Raw genomic sequence first — 24,993 nt, 5'->3', positions numbered from 1 at the left:
CACATTCCCCATGCGCTCCTCATGGGCACGTCTCATTGGACCACGGTGACTATGACCACACTCCCCACCAAAGCAGGCTGAGTGACAGGGGCGCCTGGGGCAGCAAGGAACATTCCCGTATGTGCTTTTCCAGAACATTAAAGCACAGGGCCCAGCAGCCTAGGACCTGGGCTGCTCCTTCCAGGCTCCAAATCTCTTCATTTTCAGCCTGATTTCTCACCCCGAAGCACCTCTATGCCCGAGAACCCCAGTCCTGCCTCTGGTGTTGGGACGGGCCAGGGCTCAACCTTCCAGGCTGTCCGTCCTGTGAATTCCCATGCTCATCTCTAACGAGGTGTTTCCAATTCTCTGCAGCTCCCGCAGATTCATCTTCTCCTTTGAATCCTTCGGAAACGTGTCAAGGTTTGGCAAGACCCACAGCTTCTGTTCATTTCCCGCGAGGACACCTGTCCTTCCCCACGAATGCGGTGGCAGGCGGCTGCCGCCTTGCCCAGCCCAGCGGATGCATTTCCATGTGCTCTCGTACATTAAGTCCTAATTTGTGGCCTACCATTTCTTCCCCTGTGACAGAGCTGTTATTGGTACAGTCATAGGAGGACGCGGGGCCTCGCGGCGTAATGTGCATTTTTGCACTTTGCGGGGATATTCAATCGACTTCACTATTTCCATCACTCCCGCGTGCATTCTCCCACTTGATTACCTGCCCCAGAAGCGTTTCCATATGCCATCCATCACCCTGACCCGTGCGGAGTGCTGCATATTCAGATTAAATTGGAGCTTTTTCCCCATGAATAAGGAATTTGATTCTATTCTATCACACACATCGTCTCCAGGGACGGGAAATTGAGTTGAAGGTGGCGGAAGGCAAGTCAGAAAATTTTATTATCCAAATACGAGATTCTTTCCCTTATCATCAAAACCTTGAAATGGCGCCGTGGGGAACTGGGGGGTCAGGGAGAGAATTCAATTAGACGTGAAAGTGGAAAAGGAGCCTTTTTCAACGGACCTTTTATGTTGCCAAACAAGTGGCAGTGAGAGGGCCCAGGACAAAGAGGTGTTTGTCAAGGTCTCCTTGCGATGGATCAGGACACAGGCCTGAGGAGTTATAGGGGAGGGAGAAGCCACCTCTGTGCTCTCTTGTGAGACGTGGTGCCGGCCATTCCTGGCTTCTTCTGCTTCTTCTTTTTCCTCTCCTCTGACTTGAGACACGCAAAATTGACACAGTGTACTTATTAGAGTTTCACAGAGCATCTCGGACAAAGGGGCTGGATTAAAGCTCAGATTTCTGGACTTTCCCTCCAGCACCACCCCATTTTCACAAGGACCCAGAGTGTGAATGTCCCAGGGCTGCCGTAACTCATCACCCAAAACTGGGGGCCTTAAAACCACGGGAATTCATCCTCCACCAGTCCTGGAGACCAGACGTCTGAGATCAGGGTGTGGACAGGGCTGCGCTCCCTCCAGAGGCTCCACGGGAGGGTCCTTCCCGCCTCTTCCAGCTTCTGGGGGCTCCAGGAGTCCCCAGGCGGGCTTGTGGCCGCCTCCCTCCTGTCTCTGCCTCTGTCTTCACGGGGCTTCTCCTCTGTGTCTGTGTCTCTTCTCCTCTGTGCCTTAGAAGGACCCTGTCATTGGATGTAGGGCCACCCTCATCCAGGAGGACCTCATCTCAGACCCTTCACTTCATCACACCTGCAAAGACCCTGTTTCCTAATGAGGTCCCATTCATAGGTTCTGGGGTCAAGATGAGGGCATAACTTTTGGGGGCCCCCTTTGAATCACTTACACCGGGGTGATGAGGGAATAGTCATCTCCATCAGAACAGTGTTTCCCTTTTCAGAGCCCACACGAAGCTTGGGATGACTTTGCCGGGTTTTCGTTGTCCAAACTTCTCCGGCCACTGGTCAACTTGCTTCAAATGCCTCCGTCAGTTACACACGGCTGGCTAATCAGACCTACATCACCAAGTGGTTTTAAGGCAAAACGAGAAGCAGCGCTCGCCTTAGTGCTGAGTCTGCTCGGAAGCCTCAAATATTCAGGGGACGGCAGAGGAAGCACTCCACCACGTCTAGTCTTCCGGCTCCTGACCCGGGATCCCTCTCTGGGCTGTTTCTCGGTTTTCCTCTACCTGTGTGCTTTCTTTTCTTTTCTCTTTTTTAAATTAAGGTGAAATTCACATGATATAAAAATGAGCATTTAAACTGGACAACTCAGTGACATTAAGCCCATTCACAATATTGTGCACCCACCACTTCTGTCTGGTTCCAGAACATTCCATCATGCCAAAAGGAGACCCCGTCCCCATGAGCTGTCACTCTCCATCCCCCTCCACCAGCCCCTGGCAACCACTGATCTGCCTTCTGTCTCCATGGATTTGCCCGTTCTGGACATCTCACGTAAAAGGCACCACACAGTATGTGCCCAGACATTGCACTCACTCAACAGACTTTATTTTGTTGTTGTTTTGTTTGCCTGCTTGTTGTTGGCCATGGCGCATGGCTTGTTGGATCTTAGGTCCCCAACCAGGGATTGAACCCAAACCCCCTGCAGTGGAAGCACGGAGTCCTAACCACTGGACCGCCAGGGAAATCCCCAACAGACTTTAAGTGGATGCTTAAAATAAGCTCAAAGAGCTAAAGGAGACCAAGAGAATTTCAATAAAGAGACAGAAATTATAAAGAGGAAGCGAGAAGAAGCAGTCTTTTCTCTGCTTCTGAGTTCTTTGCTGCTTTTTGGACAGGTGAGGTTTCCAGGCAATTGTCATGGCTACCATTCACGATGTCTCATGTTCCCAAGGCCCCTCCCCAGCCCACCCTTTCACCTGTTACGGGCTGAACTGTGTCATCGAAATTCCTATGTTGAACTCTTGACCCCCAGGACCTCAGAATGGGGCTGTATTTGGAGATGCTGTCTTTAAAGGCGTGATTAAGGTAAAATGAAGTCTCTAGGGTGGGTCCTGATCCCATAGGACTTCTGTCCTTATAAGAAGAGGAGATCAGGACCCAGACACACACAGAGGGATGACCCCGTGAAGACACAGGGAGGAGATGGCCATCTACACGCCCAGGAGAGAGGCCTCAGTAGGGAACAGCCCTGCCCACACCTGGATCTCAGATTCCAGCCTCTAGGACTGGGAAATACATGTCTGTTGTTTAAGCCTCCAGCTGTGCTACTTCCTTATGGCAGCCCCAGGAAATTAACACCAGTGGTAAAAGTGACTTCGCAGATGTCATAAAATCAACGGTGTTGAGATGGGAGGTGATTCTGGATTATCTGGTGGCCCCAATGTCACCACAAGGGTCCGTTTTGGAGGAGGCAGCAGGAAATTTGAAGGCATAAGAGGTGAAGGCTGTGTGACTACAGCAACAGAGATTGGAGTGATGAGATTTGAGGATGGAGCTAGGGACCATGGGCCCAGGAAGGCAGCTGTCTCCAGAAGCTGGAAAAGACATGGCGCAGATTCTCCCCTGGAGACCCCAGAAGGAGCCAGCCCTTGACTGCGGCCAGTGAAACTGATTTTGGACTTCTGACCTCCAAAACCATGAGAGAGGACATTTGGGTTGTTTTTAGCCACTGAGTTTGTGGCTTTTTGTTACAGCCGACCTAGGCAACTAATGCACCCACTAAAATCCCTTACAGCCTTGGAATCGTTGTCTAGATTCCCATGCCTGTAACTCATCTTCCTCCTCACTGTCAGAGTTAAAGGCCTCAGACATACTGGATCATTTCAATCCCTGCCTTTTGCGTTTCAACGGTCTGCCTTTTGTGTATCAGGCAGTTAGTCGTGTGTAATGACCATCCCCAAACTCTGTGATTACAATAACATCATTTCTTCTCCCTTGTGCATCTGTATCCATGGCTGGGAGTTGGCTGACATGGGCTGGCCCTTCTCTCTAAACTCAGTGACAAGGATTCTGGGCTCTTTCTCAGAGTCCCCCACCCCCAATTTGCTCTCTCTAGTTCTTTCAGAAGTCTTCATAAAGGGAATCAAACCTGCATTAGGTCTTTTCTCCAAGGTTGTGTTATAGTGGACACACTTCTGATTGGATGAAAGAAAATGGATTCAATTTCTAACCCGGCAATTTGGGGGCTTGCCCTTATTCTCTGTAAAATTCTGGTGGCAAATTGGCCCATTCTTTCCTTTTCTTTCATGTAGAAATTGATGGAATATAGTTGGTCACAACCAGCCTGCAGTCTTGTTTTCAGATGGTTTCCCAGAGCTGCCGGTGTACAAGGTACATGTTTTGCCTCCCAGGTTAATGCAAGTCGTGGTTTTACCAACTATCCCACCATAACTTAACATGATCACTATTTTTCCAGCCTCCTAATTTAAGGTATTTGTGCATGAGAACGTCCAAAGTCTCTGCCTGGCACAGAAGCCGCTCACGACAGACCCTCAAACAATGGTTCTAGCTTCAATTCTTGTGTGTTCTTTCCACGCAGCCTGCTTTCCACTATTAATTATCCTTAACAACTCTGCTTAAATAGCACTTCCCTCAACCCCCTGCAAGCCTGTCCTGTCTCCCCACGTTCCCTTTTCTATCATCCTTCTGCATCATACTGTATAATTGAACATTGAATTATCTAATTAAATAATTCCCCTCTTCCACCCCATTCCGCTTCCGGATCTCTGAGATCATGAGTTGTTTTATTTATCTATGTCCTCAGGCGTATCGCACACACTCAGATGACCCAATACTAACCCGTTTAATTATGCTGCGTCCCAGCATAACAAATAAATTGTTAGTAAATTAAAAGACAAGGGATTGATAGAGGCGGGCGAGCTGATGTCATGAAGTTACAGCGGATCACAACCGTAACAGCTGACAGCTGGACAAATACAACAAAAAATGGGGCAGAGTCAAAGGTCATTTAGAGGATGGGGTCCTAAGCCAGCATTTAGAACTGGGATGTTGAATCAAGACCATCAGTGGATGTCTGGAAAGTTTCGTTATAAATAGTACAAAACCATATGCACATACACAACTTCTGTAAAACTCTTTCTTGTGGATAAAAGGGCATATTATATGCATACTCCCCATTTTTTTTCTTTTTAGTTTTTATTGGTTGATTTACAATGTTGTGTTAGTTTCAGGTGTACAGCAAAGTGAATCAGTTTTATATATACACTCTTTTTTTTTCATATTCTTTTCCCATATAGGCCATGACAGGGTATTGAGTAGAGTTCCCTGTGCTATACAGTAGGTTCTTATTAGTTACCTATTTGATGTATAGTACTGTGTGTATGTCAATCCCAACCTCCCAATTTATCCCTCCCCCCTCCAATCTTTAAAATTTTTTTTTTTTTAGCATTTGAGATTTTTCAGTTCTATTTAGTTTGCTTAGAACTGCTATGAATTCGTTTCATTTTTCCTCTTTTGTTTAACATTCTTATTCTTTGAAGGCTTATCAAAATGGGTGCTAAGAAAGAAAAATTTTTTTTTAATTATCAGGTCCATATCGCATTTTACCTAAAATGCTACTACTTATATAGGAAACGTTCAATGGATTTCCCCCTCCTTTTTGTCCTGGCTGCAGGAAAACCTTAGCACATAAGGAATGCCGAAAAAATGTTCAAAGGCCATTTGATCCCTGGTTCTGTGTCTGGAAACCTTTCCTCGAAACCACTTTGCTTTCAATGGAGGGAAACTCGGGGGCACTGGGTCCGGGGTTTGTCTGAGTCCCACAAGTTAGAGGGTACAGGGGTGAGCGAGGTTCACAGGAAGGAAATGGTTCCTCGACAATCAGGGAATGTGCAGTATTCCCGTAACGGGATGTGTCTGCCGGGGCTGCCCCACAGTGATGGGATGCACCAGCCACTTCCTCCGCTTTCACATGGTCTGAAAGGAAGTCTTATCCAGCAAGAAACCAAGGCTGAAAAGGAAATCAGTCGGGAATAAAGCAAAGCAAATAAAGACAAGGAAGGGAAAAGACAGAGATGGAAAAGACACGCCAGTCAGAAAAGAGCCTCCACTGTACTTGATGGAACTCCCCATTAAGTACTTTGAGAGGAAGTCACTTGAAATCAAACACATGTACCCTCGTGGCTGTTCAGGAGTTCTTTCTCACGAGAAAGACAAAGACCAAAAAAAAAAAAAAGAAAGAAAGAGAGAGAGAGGGAGGGAGGAGGGAGGGAGGAAGGAAGAGAGGAAGATGGAAGGAGAGAAAGAAAGGAATGAAAGGAAGGAGGGAAGAAAGAAGAAACTCAGGTGGAACAGCCGTGGCAGATATCAACTTGATCACTCCGACCTCTAGCTGCACAGAACACGTATATTTGGAGCTCAGGGTCAGCCCAGGACCAATGAGACTGACCACATAGGACACTCTGTCCAGGGCGTCTTCACGCCTCACACCTGAGTGTGCAATCAACCACCCGACCTGGGCTTTGGTGATAGGCAGGTGTGACTCAGAGCCACAGGGTGTCCTGAGCGCCTGCCTTTCCGAGCAGCTCCACCTGGGGCTGAAGCTGGTGTGTCCCATCGGCTTTGAGTTGATGGCCACAGAAGGGCCCTGGGCTCCCGTGGACGAAGGAAGGACTGCCCTCCCTCCCACTCCCTTGGATAAGCTCCGCCCTCCCACATGGGGAGCATGCGCAGTGCATGCCCTCCCACAGGGGGCCCTCTGGGATCTTCCTCTCCACTTGCACGCTGTCCACACACGCCCCCCACACCCCGCCCCACCGCCCTGAGACCTCCGCCACCCCTGGAAGGCGGATGCAGCCAGCAGTGCTTCCATTCCTGCCTTCAGCAGAGTCCTGCCTCTGTTCAGGGGTGGGCGGTGCACATCCCAGGCCCCTCCGGCCTCTGCCCCGCCGTCCTCGGGCCACACAGCACCTCTCTGTCCTCTGCGGCAGGATCCACCGCACAGACTGAAGGAGGTTCTGTTTCCTTACCGGAGTTTGTTGCTGTCCCGTTGGCAGACGCACAGACCTTTCTTTAGGCCCCGCCGAGCCCCGGCGTATAAAGCCGTCTTGTGCAGGGACTCAAAAAGACCACTCCCCGCCCCCCCCCCCCACCCCGCCCAAAACCACGTGGATGAATGGCAGCTCGTTTACAGACCCCGAGTGAAAAGCACATTTGTTCTTGGACAAGATGTCTGTATGTGATAAACTCAGAGACGTGTATTAATATTTACTTCTCTCCAGAAGTCACAGCCTGTGCACGCAAGCATTAGCTTCCCAATGAACAGAAATAACCGCACAGAATTCCTGCATTATGGCCCTGTCCTGACACAGGATACTCGGATTTTTATCTTCAAGCCATATCAGTAAACAAAGGATATTGCATCCATCAAGCTCTCAGCCACTGCAGGCACCCTGGACTGTGCACCCTGGGGGGACTCAGGATGGAGAAAAGCAGGATACTGGTCCCAGATAGCTACGGTGCATATCAAAAGAGTGATTTCCTATCTTTAGCATCTTCCCATTCATAGAAAAGTGCTAAATTCATTAACTTGAGATGTCTGTTTTTCTTTCATTAACAGTAACCTTCCAACTATCTTATTTTTTGTTGCAGAAAAGGCCTCTGTACTCTGGCTCCTCCCTGACCTCTTGGAAGAAGTCCCTCAGAGCCATCTGAGAGGCTACCTCCCTGGCTTAAGTCCTCAGCAAGTCCACGGAATAAAACATAATTCTCAACTCTTAGGCTGTGCATTTTTCTTCAGTCAACAAACACAAATGAAGTTTGAAATCATTGTAGGCACAAAATAAAACCATAGTTTAAGAGTTATTTAGTGAGTCTAGCTATATTTATACTTATATAGGAGAGCCCAGCTCATAAGACCTCGAAATTACCTCCTAAAAGAGAGCAAACCCAAATGAAACCTCATAATGTTAAGAGAAAAAAAAAAAAAACGTAGAAAAAAGAAATCAAGGCATTAAAAAAAAAGAGGTGCACGTGTGCTGTGTGGATGATTTACCGACACTATTAAAAGGATAAACTGAAATAAGCTAGTCATGGGGCCAAAGTCATTTAAGTAATTACTTCCACTTCCATCAAAATAAACGTATTATTTTTGCAATTACAAAAGCAATTCATTCTGGGCCTGAAAGGCCAGCTTTAAAGCAGCTGCACGCCTCCATCCCGTCACTATCATTTAACAAATTTAAGGCAACCGCGACCATTGCGGTCTGAAGGGGCCCCGTTTTATCTAAAATCTGCATTTCCCCGCAACCGCCGCCACGCCCGCCTCCCGCTCGCTCCCGCAGCGCGCGTGCTCGCTCCCGCGGTCGGCGGGCACGCACTGCGCATACTCGTCCCCTGTACCGCGCCCTCTCCTCGCACAACGTCCAGCCTCCGACTAGTTCCCGGCGGGCACGCACTGCTCATGCTCCACCGACGGGCCTCCCGAGCGCCGCCACTACAGGCATGCACTGCGAATGCCCAACAGACCGGCCAACTAACCCCGCCCATCCCGGCGAGATGGTACCGCGCATGCTTGCACTTCCGCGGACAAAAGGGCACGTCGCTGGTGCGGGCCGCACCCCAAGAAAGCCTAAAAGCTGAAAGACATGGGGTGGGGTGCCCGCCATCCCCCGCCCCCGTCCCCACTCCAGCTCCTGAGCGCCGTCCAGCCCACTGAAACGCCCCGGCACAGCCACGGCTGGAGTCGTGGGCGCCTACTGGTGGCGCCGTGATGACGCCACGTGTCACGGTGACGCACGACATAGGCGACCTTCTTTGGGAGCGCAGCCGGCGCGCCCGTTTTGAAGCTGCCCTGAGCTGGGCGGGCCCCGCCGCGGTCCGGCCTTCCGCCTCCGCCGAGCCCCCGAGTCCGCGCAGCCCTTGGGCGGGGTGCCGCCCTACCCTTGACCCATGACCCCGGGCCAGCGACGCCCGCCGGGCAGTTGACTCCACACCGGGCCCCGGCCCGCCACGCCCGCCGGGCCGCTGCCTCCTCACCGGGTCCCGGACCCGCGACGTCCGCCGGGCCGGCCGCCTTCACCCGGGACCACGGGTCCGGGACCCCCGTGGGGCTCGTCCCCTCTGGCGGCCGTCGCCTACTACGCGGAGGTCCTTTCAGGCCGGACTTCGGTCCCGGCTCCAGGCACCTGTGCAGGAGGAAGGAGTCCCCCTGGAAGGAGGGTCCGAGCCCCGGAGATGCCGCCCGGCAAAGTCCTGCAGCCTGTCCTGAAGATGAAGGTGGACGAACTCTTCCTGTGCTGGCTCAGCGAGTCCAGCACGCAGGCAATGCTCCAAGACTGCTTGCAGAGGATCAAGATGCCCGGGGGACTCGAGGGGGTCGGGGGAGACGCAGGGCAGCCCGGGCCCCCGTTCGCAGCCCCGGCCCTTGCCTGCAGGCCGCGCGGGTTGGATAGCTCAGGGGCGCCCAGCCCGTCCCCCGTGTCCACCGCTCTCCCCCTGGGAGCCGCCTCTAGTGCCCGGAGTGGACCACCTGTTCGAGGGCCTCGTCGATCCGCAGGGACGAGAGTAGTAAGTTACCCTTCCTTCTAACGCCTGCGGAGGTAACTCGGGTCGCCTACCGACGTGTAGCTGAGGGTGGCTGAAGATGCTGGAGGAGTGTCAGGCATGAAAGGCTGGCACGGCTAGTCTCTTCCCCCTGCCAACAAAGTCTCGCACACAGAAAAATGTTGTCTTTGACACATTCCCAAGTTGGTCGTCATTCTGGGACAGCAGTATATTTAATTTTTACAAAAGGTGCTTTTTGATTTTTAATACTGTGTCGGTTAAAAGTAATAAAGCGTCTCCAGGTGTTACGGGAAAACGTATGGTTGGTGCATATCGTACCCCTAGCATACGCCTAAGCCTGAAGGAGTGTGACTGTTCCATTGGGACTTGATGATAACATTTAAGTGTTTTCGGTTGAGTCCGCATCCATCCCATCAACAGCACTGAGCATACAGGAGGAGGGACTTCCCCCATAACTTAGTTTGCTGGTTCCCAGCCACGAAGGGGAGGGTGAGAAGTGGATGTCAGTCCGGAAGGAACTCGTCTGGTTCCAAGTGATTGGAGGGTGTCTGACATGTTCTTACAGATCAAGGATATTTTCCAGAAAGTGAGCCTCCAAGGAGGATGGGAGGTAGACCCAGAGGCAGCTTGGGAGACCCTGTAGAAACGCCCCGAAGGAGGCTTATTTGGATCTGCAGGAACGTGTGTCCTGGGACTCATCCCTGAGTCTGACCGTCTGCAGTGCCCCCACTGACTTGCAGAACCACAGTGTTCCAGAAGGCCTACCTGAGCCCCCATTGAACTGAGGAGGTGGGTACATGAAGAGGGCCAGGGCTCAGCAAGATCCCTCTAGCAGTGACAGCCCCCCGCCCGTCCACCCTCAGGCACTCTTCCTCCCTGGGATCCCTCAGGCCTTCTGTGGGGAGCTCCCCACTTTGTCAATAAGTGTGCTCCGGTGACACAGCCTGGCGGACACCGCTGGAAGATGAATTCTTGTGTTTCGTGACCCCATGACTTGGTGTGAGTCCCCTTAGGTCTGGAGATGTCTACAAAAGGTCAGCTCGTGCAAGGAGGGTGACTTGGATGCATGTGAAGAGAATGTGTTTCTGCGCAGCAAGTAGGAAGTCACAGACCTGTGGAAGTTAAGTTCTGTAGGCGTTCACAGCAGGGAGAGGCCATTCCTCTCCGTCTGGAGGGATGGGGCGTGGAGGAAGTGAGCTGTGGGACTAGGGGGTGCCCTGAATTGGGGGAGGGTGCCTGCGGGGGGAGGGGACGTGGTGGGGGGTGGCTATGTTCCAAGTGTGAGGACCAGGTGTTTATGCTCAGAGCCTCCGCAAGGCAGGCTGCTGCATCTGGGCCCGCCAGCCGGATTGGGATTGAGCCAGAAGCAGAGCTCAGGGCTGGGTAATCTCTCTGCCTCTGTGGCCGGCTGCTGGGCTTCCCGAGGGCAGCGACATGGCGGGAGTGGTGTTTCCCCAAGACCAAGTTATCGCATTGCCTGCACTGCATGGGGCCCGCAGAGAGATGAGCTTCTGCCTGGAGGGGTGGGGCGTGGCCTGGGGGGCGCGGCCAGGATGGAAAGTGGGTGAATGAAAGGAAGTGCTGACGGAGGTGGGGTGAGACCGAAGACCCCTCCTCTGGTCTGTGGTTTTCATGACCAGATACAGCAAGTCAGCACGAGAAACCGGTTTTGAGGGAAAACAGAATGACTTTCTCTTAGTCGTCCCAAGAGTGTTCAAAACGTGATGATGGACCTTGCCTGGTACTTGAAGGTGACTTTAAGCACATCTCAGTGTATTTGGAATTTATGGCGCGCTTCACTTGGATTTCGAGAAGCGAGTAACCCAAAAGGATGTTTCTCATTCGGACAAAATGATAAGAGCTCTTTTGCCCCAAGAAGTGGATAATTAATTTCAGAAAAACGTTCATACGTAAAGTGCTGTGAGGAGAGCTCTGGACCTTTTTTTCTTTAACAACTAATAGGAAGCAAGTAAGACTCACGTGAGGCCCTCACCCATGGGAGTGGTGGGGAGGAGGCTGGGTCCTGACCCTCCTCGCAGAGCCCAGGACACCTCAGAGTCCTGGGAGTGACAGGCAACAATCCACCCTCCCCCATCCTGGAGACCAGATGTCTGTGGTCAAGGTGTCCCAGGACCGAGCTCCCTCCAGAGGCTCCAGGGGAGGGTCCCTCCCGCCTCTTCCAGCTTCTGGGGGCTCCAGGCGTCCCTGGGCTTGTGGCCGCGTCCCTCCCGTCTCTGCCTCTGTCTTCACGGGGCTTCTCCTCTGTGTCTGGGTCTCTCGCCTTCTGTGTCTTAGAAGGACTCTGTCATTGGATGTAGGGCCACCCTCCTCCAGGAGGACCTCAGCTCAGATCTTTGACTTTATCCCATCTGCAAAGACCCTGGGCACTGTCCCTCCCCCTTCACTGCTGTGTCTCCTCTCCCCACTTCCCATCGCCATCGGAAGCGAAGGGCTCTGTTTTATCTCTCTGCCGCCTGCTGCGTCCCGGGTGCCTGGACACACTCAGACCTCCACGGTGGGTTTGCTGAGGGGTGCGCGTGTCGGCTGACCCCCCAGCCCAGCAGCAGCTGAGCCCCTCCCTGAGTGTGGAAGCAGAGGTGTCAGGGAAAGGGAGGGGCTTGTTCTTAACCCTTGATTTTTGAAAAGTCCAGTTTGTGGGGGGTTAGTTTACGTACAGCGAGTGGTGCCTACAGGTGTGCCTACGGGACGGTCGTCACACTCACTCACGTGTGAACACGCCGAGGAGCGAGCGCTTCCTGCCCCCAGGGCCCCGTGCCCCTCGCCCCCGGCAGCCACTCCCGCTCCCAGGATCTGTCTGAGGTGCTGCGCAGCCTGCCCTTCCCTCTCCCTGCCGAGTAGGATCCCGTTGCGTGGATGGACCACAGCCTGATTGTCACTTCAGCACTGGGGCCACTCGAGCTGTTTCTGCGTGTGCTTCTCATGAATGAAGCTGCTGAGAACCTCGTGGGGACAGGTGTTTGCGTCTCTCTTGGATGAATGACCTTGGAGTGGAACTGCTGGGCTGTGCGCTGTGTGTGTGTTTAACTTAAAAAACAAAACAAAACTGAAAAGCCTCCAAAGCCCCTACACTGTTCTGAGGCAGGTGTCACGTCCCGTTTCCCCAGCCGTGCGTGCGGGTCCTCGTCCACGCCTCCCCGGCACTGGCTGTCCTTAGACTTCTACTTCAGCCGTCCCGGCGGGCGTGTTGTGTGTCATGGTTTTATCTGCATTTCCCTGTTTTCTGGTGACAGCCAGCATCTTTTCATGACGTATCAGCCATTGTGCGCCGCCTGTCCAAATCTTCTGCCCATTTTGAAAACTGGGTATTTCTCCGTCGTTGAGTCGTAAGGGCTCTTTATGTGGAATCTGGATGCAGCTCCTCTATGAGACACATGTTTCCACATATTTCTCTTCAGTCTGTGGCCTGTTTTGTCATTTGTTTAACATGTGTTTTGAAAGCAAAAGCTGTTACTTTTTTGATTCTTTCAATTTTATTCTTTTATGCTTCTTATTTATTACATCCAATCTACGAAATATGTACCTATCCCAAGCTCTCAGGGTTATCTGCTCTTTTCCTTCTAAAAGCTTCCTGGTTCTCACTTTTGCATTTAAACTTCTGATCCATTTCATAAGTTTCTGCATGTGGTGTAAGATATCCAGGTACACAGCAGTTTTGAAATCTCTCCTTTTCCCATTGAGTTGCATTGTCTGAAATCAATTGGCCGTATGCGTCTGGGTCTATTTTCTCATCCCTAACCCACTGATCTGTGTTTGTGTTCTCACTCTGGGGCGCTTTGTAGACTAACATGTGGAAAGTGGGCGGTGTACGGCCAACTCTGTTCTTTTAAAACAGCTCTAGCTATGCTGACATTCGCATTTCCACCTAACATTGAGAATCAGCTTATGAACTTGTACAGAAAGGGCCTATTGGCATTTTGATCGGGATTGCATTGAATCTGTAGATCAGCTGGGTGTCACTGATGCCCCCGAACAGCTGAGTTTTCCAGCCCATGAACTCTGGGGGTTTCTCCGTTTACTTACGTGCCCCATAGTTTCTCTCAGCAATGTTGTGTGCACACAGGTCACACCTCCTTGGTTAAATTTATTATCCATCTATTTAGATCTTTCTCTGCAGCTGTTTTGTAGTTTTGGGGGTATCCAGTTAACCGTTGATTCCCTCAGGACATGTGACCATGTTCTAGGTTAGAAGTGCGTTCCTTGGAGACACGCTCGTGTGTATGTGCAGATGCGTGTACACACAGCAGGCACGTGTGTTTACTTTGACGCATCCTTAGATTTTCCTGCAGATGTGTTGGAGACAGAAAGGGCCTGGAAGTCCTCGGAGCAGAAGGTCAGGATCCTGAGAGCGTTTCTGACGGGAGCCTTGAGTTTGCCCGGTGACCGTGACTTCACAGAGGGGCTGAGCTTGGCCACGTTCCATTCTGTGGATCTCTTAGTGAAGAACGATTTCTGGTTTTCGTAGTTGGCATCAACGAGACTCTTTGTGCAGGAAGGAGGGGAAATATTGAGAACTTTTTATCACTGGTCAGGAGTTTGCCACATTGAAGTGGCACGAAGCTAGACGCCCTCCGTTCTCTTCCTGACGAGTGGAACCAGGAGGTTTCTCGGGATCACGTGGTGGGGTGTGTGTGAGTGCTCTTGTCCTGTCCCCTCGGGCCTCCCAAACAGGGCCCTGCACCCGCAGCCTGCATGTGCCACCAAGGGCACCTCACTCTGGTACCCGGCGTCCACCGGGCACTGCCTGGGCCGCCATTCCTGTTCCTGACTGGCCACAGACAGGGCTGCGTGAGGAGCCTGAGGGGCCTGAGATGCAGATTGGCCACAGCCCACTCCCCAGCGATGGTGGGTATCGCCTCGCCCCCAAGTCCTCAGCTCCCCCAAAGCTGCCTGTGGGCCCCCCATGGACCAGCTTCCCCAGGCCTTGTCCAGGCTGCTGGGTCGAAAGGGGCCGACTTGAGGCTCGGCCACTGGGTGGCCACTGTGGCCCGGGGGGGACACTACATGGCCGAACCCAGTCCAGGGCAGCACCGGTTCAGTCCTGGCTTAGTCCTGGTTCAGGAGCCATGTTTGATTCCTTGCTCTGGGGTCCTGGTTCAACCTGGTTCATTCCTGGTTCAGGGCCCTTGTCTGGTCAGGTTCAGGAGGCCTGGTTCAGTGCTAGTTTAGCTTGGCTCCGGAGCATTGGTTCATGGCCCATGTCCAGTCCCGGTTCGGGGGCCCTGGTTCAGTCCTGGTTCAGTTGCTTGTTCAGTCCTGGTCAGGAGACCTGGTTTAGACCCGGTTCAGGAGGCCTGGTTCAGTCCTAGTCAGGAGAGGACTGGTTCAGTCCTGGTTCAGAGGCTCTGGCTTAGTCTTGGTTCAGGGGCCCTGGTTCAGTGCTGGTTCAGGGTTCCTGGTTCAGTACTGGTTCAGGGTTCCTGGTTCAGTTGCTTGTCCAGTCCTGGTCAGGAGTCCTGGATCAGTTTTGGTTTAGGAGCCCTGGTTCAAGTTCTGGTTCAGGAGATCTGGTTCAGGGCTCTGGTTCAGTCCTGGTTTAGGGCCCTGCTTCAGTGGTCCTGGCTGAGTCTTGTTTTAGTCCTGGTTCAGGAGCGTGCTAGAGCTAAAGCCAGGGAGTATCTCCATGGGTTCCCCATATAGCAGGTACCTTCAGCCTGCGTCTTTATTATCCCCAGGGCCCCACGTCCATCACGTTGCCCCATGTTGGATGGGACCTTTGAATGGGGCTTGTAGGGGGGCAGAATCAGGGCCCTCCCCACCCCAGAGGACTCACCAGCAGAGTCGCCGGTGCTGTGTGCCTGCAGGGGGAGTCCTCGTGGTGGCGCCTCAGAGCCCAGGGCCTCAGGAGCTGGGTCAGTGACTGTCCAGAGCAGAGCTGTGTACCACCCCTCACCCCTGTTTGTGACAGAATTGCCTAGGAGTTACACTTGTTGCTTTGTTTGTTTTTGTTTTTATTTTACACTTGTTTCTTTGGAGCATTCGTTTTCTCAGCACTCGGCAGTACTGTGCGGGTCTCGGGTCGGTGTCAGACTCGGCGGGTCTTTCGGAGCCTTGAAGGGCAGTTTGGGGACAGGTCCACAGCAGAGAGTGCTGTGGGAGCCTCTGTGCGTGTTGTGGCCTGGTGACCTGCTTGGCGGAGCTGATGACATCCTTCAGGAGGGCCCTGGGGACGGATGGATGAAGAGACAGATGAGGTGGTCTTCGGGACAGGTGGACCGTGGATGGGAGAGTCCTGAGGCTGGATGGATGTGTGGGTGTCCTGGGGACAGGTGGACAGGTGGAAGGGAGGCCCGTGAAAACAGTTGCTGAGCCCTTTTCCAGAATTCCGGTTTCGGGGGCAGCGGTGGTGGTGGAATTTGTGTGTCTCTACCCCGTTCCAGGGTCTGCTGCTGGGAACCCCTGGGAGGACCCATGCTCGGAGCAGTGGAGGCAGTCAGTCAGTGCAGGGGATGGGGGTGCTCTGAGGAGGCACTTCGGACCCCGCAGCAGGGGCCCTGCCGTCTACACAGTCTTCACCTTGGCCCGGAAGCGGTGTCGCCGCGGGAAGCGCGGCTGGAGGGGCCGGCGCGTGTGACTGCGGCAGGAGCTGGGCCCACGTGTGTGTGTGTGTGTGTGTGTGTGCACCGCCTCCTGTCCGCGTGGTTAGGACAGGACCGGGGGTGCCAGACCGCGTCGCATCGGCTCCCTGCGGGGAAGCTGCGGAGCAGGGACTCTGGGCGCTCGGAGCCGCTGGACTCACACCACGGGCGGGCCTGCAGGGGGACCACGGCGGAGGCGTCCGTGCTTTCGGAAGTAGGTCCGTGGTGTTCCCACGTGGGAACGTTTCTGTCCGAGTGACCCTATGCCGTTTCTGGAGTCTGTGCTTTTCAGGATTAGGTGGAAGTTGAGCTGCCGGTGCCCCGAGACCAGCTGTCAGCACAGAGCCTGGGGGGCCAGTGAGTGTGTCGGTCTGTGGCCACAGCACCACTGCTCACCCGACGGCCGCGTGCGCCACGTTTCTGGTTGTTGCAGTTGGGGGAGGGGCCCTGGCATCTGGGGTGGAGACCAGGGCTGCCCCCGCCACCCCCTGCCCCGCAGACAGTCGTCCACCGCGCCATGCGCACAGCGCCGAGGCCGAGGTCTGCTCGGGAGGCCCGCTGGCCGGTCCCTTCACGATGTCACCTCCTTGCCCCGGGCTGCAGTGTCCTGACAGCACAGAGCCAGCAGACCCTGTGGTGGGTCAGAGGTCAGACCCCGCTGTCATGGCTCCCTGTTTGCCTGCTCTTAACAGCATGGTTAGGCTCGGGTGTCCAGGAAGGCACAGTCCCACAGGAAACCTGTCCACGCAAACGTGTTCCAGGGGTACGTTTGTGTGCTGAAGAGCACTTCGTATCCCCACACGGGCTGTTGGTACGAACGCGTGTGTAATTAGACCGGGATGAAAGGAGGAGGTTTCGGGAGCGCCGTGGATCAGTCTTCTGGGCAGAGTTTGCGTTTCAGGGGCCGGGTGCGACCGTTCTGGGTCCCCACCAGGGGAAGGAGGCAGGGTCCCCGTGGATGCTCCCCCGCACCCGCCGGGGCCAGAGTGGTGGTTGTCTCGCATGTGGGGGGTCGGGGACAGCATTTGGGCCTGGGAACGGCTCCCGGGCTGTGCTGCGTGTCCTGCCAGCCTGACCACCCACCGTGCACCTCTTCATCCCCTGGAGCCACCTGCTTCCCGCTTCCCGTCTGTCTGCGCTGCAGCCCCGGGAAGGTGAGGCGGGGCCTTCCCTGCTCCTTGCCTCTTGCGGGTGCCCCATCAGTGGTCCTGGAAGAAGGAAGCACCTTTGCAAGGCCGTGCTGGAAGGGAGAGTGAGGACGCGTGGTGCACGGGTCCCTGAGGATCCCCGGGGCCCCAGGAGAAGGGACGCAGGGGGGCCCTGGAGGACGCTTGCTGGGGAGGATGGCGGAGCTCTGGGGGTGGCACCAGCACCCAGCTGGGCACCCGGGCGGGGGTCAGAGGCCACGGAACGGGGCTCCTCGGGATACAGAGGGCAGGGGCTGAGGGGAGGGTCCGGGGGCTCACGAGGAGGTGGGGGCAGGGTCTCCAGGAGGACGTGGGTGCGGGTGGTCTCCATGAGGAGGTGGGGGGCAGCTGCTGGTCCTTGGACTTGCGGGGCTGCCTGTGGCTGACAGGGGTCCTCTCAGGCCTGCAGCTGCAGGGCTCTGTTGCCGCCCTGGGTGGAGGTCCTGGACCTCCACCTTTATCTGCGTTTCCCTGGCTGTGACATGGGCTTCTCCAACTGCCACAGAGTGGCTGGGAAGTGCCATTCCCCATGTGTCATCCGCGTCTCCGCTTTGAGGTGGGGTGGCCTGGTGCCGGTAGCATCCAGTGCTGGAGGGTGCTGCAGGTCACCGGGCTGTGCAGAGGCGCGACAGACCGCCCAGGGCGGTGCTGTAGTGTCCCTCTGGCTGGCCCGGAGTGGATGGCTTAGTTTTGGAGATGCGGTGCCTTCCCATTCAGGGTTCCAAGGATGTTAATAGTTGTGCACAAACCCTCTCCCGCCTTAGCCACCCCCTGAGGCAGCCAGGGCTCTCAGCAACATCCGTAGCAGTCCGAGGTCTCCTCTGCAACTGCAGGCAGACTTTTACCAGCTGCGTTCTCGTGTCCTTCATCCCGTAAAGCTCACCGAGTTCGAGCGCGTGCTTCTGCACCGCGTCTCCTTGCTGAGCACTGCTCCCTGAGCGGGGGTTCCTCGTGTTGTGTCTGCTGGACCCTGGGCCTGTCCCGGGCTTTGAGCTCACGGGCACTCGTGCTGAGCACATTCGCCTGTGAGTCCTCGTGAGGACCGTGTCTTCACTCACCTTAGGGACAGGCCTAAGGAGGAATCGCTGGGTTTTATGGCACATGTGCATTTTGCTGTTTAAGGGCCTGTCAAATTGCCTTCCAAATGGGCTGCGCGGTGGCTGTTCCTGCCCCATCCTGACAAGCCCTGGCTATCGCCAGGCCCCTGACCTGCCCCGCTCTGGAATGTGGGCCTCTGGGGGCACCTCTGTGGCTTTATCTGCGTTTCCCTGGTGACGGTGATGTTGGGCTTTTTTGCTGAAGTGTCCATTCAGAGCCTCTACCATTTTCCCCACTGGGTCGTTGGTTTTCTCATTCAGTTGGTAAGTCCTGTGTGTATGCTGGATACAACTCCCTTATCACGTACCGGATCTGCAAATTGTCTTCCTAGTGAATGACTTCTCTTATGTTCCATCTCTTCTACCTCTTTTATCAAGATATAATTGGCACGCAGCACTTCGTAAGTTTGTGTACAGCGTAACGATTAGACTCGTGTAATCGTGAGATGCTGACCACGATAAGTATGGTCCGTTATCTCATATAGATACGACATTAAAGGTATATTAAAAAAAGATACCTTTTCTTTTGTTGTGCTGAGAACTCCTAGGATTTACTCTTAACAACTGCCGTATATAGCAGTGCTAATTATTTTTACCATGTTGTGCATTACATCCCTAGTACACATGTATCCCCTAACTGGAAGTTTGTATCTTTTGACCTCCTCATTCAATTCCCTCCTCACACCCGCACTTCCTCTAGTAAGGAACCTGATCTCTTTTGCTATGAGTGTTTGTTTTGAAGTATAATTGACCTATAAAACTATGTTCTTGTTCTACAAGATAGTGATTTGGTATTTCTGTACATTTCAATGAATCTAGTAATGATATGTCGCCATACAAAGATGTTACATAGGGGCTTCCCTGGTGGCGCGGTGGTTGGGAGTCCGCCTGCCGATGCAGGGGACGCGGGTTCGTGCCCCGGTCCGGGAAGATCCCACATGCCGCGGAGCGGCTGGGCCCGTGAGCCATGGCTGCTGGGCCTGCGCGTCCGGAGCCTGTGCTCCGCAACGGGAGAGGCCACAACAGTGAGAGGCCCGCGTACTGCAAAAAAAAAAAAAAAAAAAGAAAGAAAAAAAAAAAGATGTTACATAGTTACTGTTTCCCACACTGTACATTTATACCCTTGACTTATTTATTTTGCAACTGGAAGTCTGTATCTCAGTCTCCTTCACCTTCTCTTATATTCTTATTAGTGTTTTCTGAAGCAGAAAAGTTTTTAATTTTGATGAGGTCCAACTTATTCCTTATTTGATGTTCCCAAAAGTATAGTCCATAACGTAAACAGTCTTTGTCATACCCTAGGGCAGATAGGTTTTCTCCTGTGTCTCCTCTAGAACTTTTCCACGTTTCGCTTCTGTGCTTAGACTTACGGTCTTGTCCGCACTACTTTCCGTGTGTGTCGGGGGAGGTTGCAAGCGCGCTCGTTTGTACGTGATGACTCAATTGCTGCAGCGTCGCTTTCTGAAACGATTTCCCATTGAATTGTGCCGGCGCCTTTGCCGGAAGTCCCGTGTCCGCAGTGTCTGGGTTGGTTCCTGGACCTTCTGTCCCGCGCCTGTGAGCACCTGTGCGCGCACTGCAGGTCGCCCCGCGTTCTGGTGAGCTGAAACCAGCGCCCTGCCCGCCCCGGTGCACGACTGTTGGGATGGCTTTTCTGGGTGCTTTTTGCTTCCGTAGACTTTTAGAATCATGGTGCCAAGTTCTACACAAAAAGGCCACGTGGTCTGCAGACGCTGTGGGGCCGTGGCCGCCCGGCAGTGCGGGTCACCCGTCATGGAGGCTCCCGTCCTTGTCCGCAGGGTTTCTGGCTGGGTGGGCAGGTCTTACGGTGCCTCCCCTAGATGAGTTGCTGGGGCGTTTGTTCCTTGCGGTGCTGCTGGGTGTGGAACTGTCTTCCCGTCACCTCCGCATGCCGACTTCCGACAGCCGTGCACTTGAGTCCCCACCCTGTGATGTCGCTGACCCGCTGATCAGTTCTGCCGTCAGTAGATGCTCGAGGACTCTGCACCGGGGTCGTGCTGGCGTGAGGGACAGCTGTCCCGCGTCACCCCTCCCGGCCAGCGTGCCTGGGACTTTCCTTCCTGCCCGACACTTCAGCTGGGGTCTCGGGGCCTGGTCAGGGGTCAGCGCTGAGAGCGGAGGTGCTCGATTTGTCCCGGCTCAGCCAGAAAGCATCCCGTCTTCCTCAGGATGACATAGATACAGGTGTTTTCATAACGCCCTTCGCAGGTTGAGGAAGCTACCCTGTATGTTTAGTTGGTTGGGAACTGTTAACGTGAATGTGTGTTGAATCTTGTCCAATTCTTTATGATCACGTGATGTTTTCTCACTTGATCTGTGGGTGTTAACCAACCTTGCTTCCTTGGATGAATCCACTGATCCCAGCTGATGATCTCGCACGTTGCTGGGCTCTGAGGGCTCGCATGTTGTGAGGTCAGCGTGTCTGTGGTCGGGGGACACCCGTCTCCTGTCTTCTGTGTGATGTCCTTGGCAGTGGTGTCAGGGGGATGCTGGCCTCCCAAGAGGAGCTGGCATTGGTTACCCCTTGCTCTGTTTTCTGTAAGGGTGTTCAATATCGGTATCATTTCTTCCTTAAAATGCTCTGTAGAATCTAGGCAGGGGGTGAATCTGGTCTCCGTTCCTCTTTTGTCTGGAAGCATACCTCCCTGGGTGTCGAGTCCCAGACCACAGCCCGTTTGAACAAACGTCAGATCCTTTCCGTCCTACAGACTACACGCTGTCGTCACAGAGCAGCGTAGAGATCAGCGTTGTCAGATAAGTCCAGAAACTTAAGAACAGACTTCCAGAAAACTCCTTTGCCAGAGGGGAAGCGCCGTGAGCTTTCTGAGATCGCTCAGACCACACGAGGAGGCTGGCACTTCCTCGTCTCTAGCCGCTGCCGTCTGGGGGCCTCGTGTGCACGTGGCCTGGCCACCTCTGGGCCTTTCAGGAGCCGGGGCAGGAGATGGGCCAGGGCCGAGCTGACTCTGTAGCCGGGTTGCAGCGCTGATTGTCCGGAATCGTTATTTTATCTGCATCGACGCTACATTGTGGACAGTACATCACGTCTTAGTCTTCCTGGCCAGCATTTGGCTCCGAGCTCAGAGAATCATGGGATGAGCAACATGGGGAGGGGGTGCTGGTGGCAGGGATCAGCTGTTCTCTGCTGTCCCGGGGACTTCAGGCCTCCGCGGAGACCCGGGGCCTCAGGGGTGCCCGTGGCCTGCTGCCAGCCCCAGGGTCTGCACCGCCGGCGTTGGGCACCGTCCATACCGGGCGTGGCTGAGAGGAGTTTTCATGGGTGTTTTGCCAGCGAGGGGCCGCCCCCGGCCCCCATGGCTCTTTCTGTTCCTCGTGACAGTGTCTCCAGCCTGGCTGGTGGCTTAGCTTCCGGAGCACCAGGGCCTGGGCTGAAGGAGGGGAAAGAGAGCCGGTGATGCTGTGTCTGCACGTGCCGAGCGCCCGCGTGGTTCTAGACGCTGCCTCGGTGGGTGTGCTGCTCTCAGAGCAGTGGCCGCGGGGGGCAGATGTTCCCCGTCTGTGGAGCGGCCCGGAGCCCTCAGTCCTGCGCAAGGTCAGCTGCCTACCTGAGCCAGGCCCACTCCACCCCGTGGTCTGCGGCCTGTTTCCTCACCTGCTCCCTCTGTCCGGGGCTGTCCTGCAGGTGAGCCCTTGCTCTGGGGCAGAAACGTTACTGAAGGTTGCTGGGGGCCTCAGTCTTCCTCTCTCCTGAGCTACATTTGAGCGTTGGAGAGGCTATGGATTTTTCCCCAGTTTACCTAGAAGTGAAGAAATGAGTAAAATATTCCTTTTTTCTACTTGGATTAAATTTCTGGTTTGTAGCCAAATTGTAACCTACAAGTGAGGGGTCTTGGGGACTCTCTCGGTGTCGGTTTCATGGCCCCTCAGCACTGCAGTTGACGCACGCGTACCAGCATCGCTACAGAAACTTAAACAGAAAGGTTGAGAGCTGACTTGGAAAGGTAGAGTCTGTTTGGTCGGGAGGCCCTGCGGGCAGGGCCTGCCCAGGTGTGTAGTTCCTGTGCTGCCCCACCTGCCCTTGTGCTCTTCTCTCACGCTCAGTGCAGCAGCGCCGAGCTTTGCTGTGAAAACTCACCCCTGGGCTTAGCAGCCCCTGTGTTCTCGGCAGTCTGTGTTCCCCAGTCTCTGCCGGCACGGGACCTGCGGCCATCCCGTGGGCTGGTTGGCCAGGGCCAGGCACAGGGACAAGCCCTGGTCTGGGGCAGGACACATGCTCTGCCTTCCCCTGGGAGGAGCAGCATAGAAGGGGCCCCCAATGGAGGACCTGGACAGTTTTTCAAGCTACAGGAGGAGCACCTCTTCCCTGGGGTTTGCAGGGGAGGGGGGAACGAGAGTGAGCCTGCCGGTGTGGCCGTTCGTGGCAGAGACGTAGCGCGGAGTGACAGGGCTGCGCCTGGGTCCGGAAGTCTCCCTGAGCCACTGATGACCCGCTGCCGACACCGTGAAATCAGAAGTTTGTCCTGAACCTGGTCCCTGCCCGGGGCGTGGTATTGGGGGCCTTCCTGCGTGTTGTGTCCCGGTCTGGACAGGGCAGAACTTAGGCCCTGTGGCCCTACACCAGCTCGGCTGGTTCTGTGGCCACGTTGCGGTGCATACACTGCCCCTGTCTGCATGTCTGGAGAACCAGAGGGGTCGCCAGCCAACCTCTGAATCTTTGAGGATGTTCCAGGAATGGGAAGAAGGACAAAATAGGGTAAAGAGATGGGAAAGAGGCAGAGGGGAAGGACAGGAGAGAGGGCAGCCCCCTGAACAGGAGTTTGAAGAGGAATTTGGGGTGGGGTGATGGTGCAGATGAAAGAGGAAGCGGGTCTGAGAGGCTGCAGCCCTGTGATCCCAGCTAGGGGACACGCCGGGAAGGGCAGACCCCTGCGATCCCGGCTAGGGGACACGCCGGGAAGGGCAGACCCCTGCGATCCTGGCTAGGAGACACGCCGGGAAGTGCAGACCCCAGCGAGCCCGGCTAGGGGACACGCCGGGAAGGGCAGATCCCAGCTAGGGTTAGGACAGAATACGGACACAGTAAGAAGTCAGCGTTGGGGAGGGACATGAACAGGCCGGGCCCAGGGGACTCCAGGGCAGGGACCCCGCCCTGCGTGATGCTGTAATGGTGGACACACGTCACTGTGCGTTTGTCCAGACCCACAGAATGTGCACCACCACGATGCGCCCTAGGGGGAACCGTGGACTTCTGTTCATAGCAGCATATCAGCATGGGGTCATCCTGTGTGCTCATCGCTGTAACAGATGCAGCACCCAGTGCGGGGTGTTTGTGACAGGGAGCCTGGGCTCCGCAGGGGAAGCACACGGGAGATCTGTACTTTGTGCCCAGCGTCTCTGTAAAACAAAAGCTACCCTCCCCCCCAAAAAAGTCCATTAGAAAGACAAGGAGGAGGGTGGATGGGTGAAGTGCCTTTCGACCCCCCAGGTCATTTCCTCAACATCTTTGTCTGGGGGCAGAGGGAAGGGGGCAGGGAAGGTCAGCTTTGGCCGGAGCAGGCGTTCCTGGGGTCCTGGGATTTCAGGGGTGGGACATGCAGGCCTGCTCTAGACGGTATGTGGGGGAAAAGACCGCCCAGAGGGGGGCCTGGCTCTGCTGCTGGTTCATCCTCATGTCAGGGGCTGAGTCGCGTGCTCTCATCGCTCACATGACACGACAGTATGCATCGTCTGTGTCGTATTCCACACCACTCACACCATCTATGTCATCTGCGTTCCACTACACCCTACACAGCCGTGTACGACAGGGCGAGAGCAATAAGACCCCGTATTCCACCCCAACCCCGAGTTTTAAACAAAGGCCGTCAGAGCATCCTCTGCCGGTCAAGTGTATCTTCTCAACTCCTGAAGGGCTGGTGGGTGCCCCCCTCGTTTGGGGCCGTTTTCCCGATGTACCAGCTCTTGGGCCGCACGTGGGCTGTTGGGCGGGCGCGGCCGGGGTGCCGGCCGCGGGCTCTGTAGCAGGTTCCGCTTAGTCCTGGACAGGCTGCCCTTGTCCGGAGAGAAGGCCCACCCTCCCAGGAGCCGGCAGGCGGCGTCTCCAGGTCCGCTGCCCTTGCCGGCCTGCCTACAGGCTGAGCTGAGGGAGGCTCTCGGCGGGAGAGCAGCTCCGCGCGCAGCAGGCCAGCTCGGGGCGGGCGTCCAGCGCTCCGTCCAGCACCACGGAGCACAGCCCGGGCCACGGGAGGGGCCGCGCGTCCGCCACGCCTCCCCTGCCCCCGCCGCGTGCGCCCGCCCGGCCCCGCCTGAGGAATGCGCGCGCCCGAGGCCCGGCCCCCAGAGCGCCGGCCAGCGACGCATGGAGCGCGCTGAGCCCGGCCGCCCGGACCACCCCGACCCCGCCGGCCCCGGCCAGCCGCAGCTCCAGTCCCGCGAACGCGCCCGGCCCGGGCCCCGGCGGCCCATGCGAGCCGACATGCGGCTCCGGGACCTGTCCCTGCGCCAGGACCCCGACCTGCGGCAGGAGCTGGCCTCGCTGGCCCGCGGCTGCGACTTCGTGCTGCCCTCCCGCTTCAAGAAGAGGCTCAAGGCCTTCCAGCAGGTGCGGCGGGCGGGTCCGCTGCGTCCGCGGGCCCCTCGCCGCTCTGGCGAGGTCGGGGTGGGGGGCTGCCTGGGCTCGGGGGGCTCCACCTGCGCCCGTGCGCGGCTA

At 55.4% G+C, this 24,993-nt stretch overlaps 1 protein-coding gene across 2 annotated transcripts in view; it reads left to right on the top strand.

The window, feature by feature from the left end:
* The first annotated feature begins 8,667 nt into the window (after positions 1-8,667).
* PPP2R3B (protein phosphatase 2 regulatory subunit B''beta) overlaps positions 8,668-24,993 on the top strand; it is a 51,919-nt gene continuing 35,593 nt past the window's right edge. Inside the window, exon 1 of one of the 2 annotated variants that reach the window (XM_032620711.1) lies at positions 8,668-9,428. In XM_032620711.1, the coding sequence (XP_032476602.1) occupies positions 9,096-9,428 (333 nt within the window). In that variant the 5' untranslated portion in view covers positions 8,668-9,095. Of the gene's footprint in view, positions 9,429-24,739; positions 24,886-24,993 lie in introns of those variants that run through there. The other variant, XM_032620712.1, reaches the window with a different exon arrangement.

The sequence above is a fragment of the Phocoena sinus genome, chromosome X (genome assembly GCF_008692025.1).
Source record: "Phocoena sinus isolate mPhoSin1 chromosome X, mPhoSin1.pri, whole genome shotgun sequence".
Classification (NCBI taxonomy): Eukaryota; Metazoa; Chordata; class Mammalia; order Artiodactyla; family Phocoenidae; genus Phocoena; species Phocoena sinus.
Note: the sequence above shows the minus strand (reverse complement) of the source record. Positions and strands in the feature narration are given on the sequence as shown.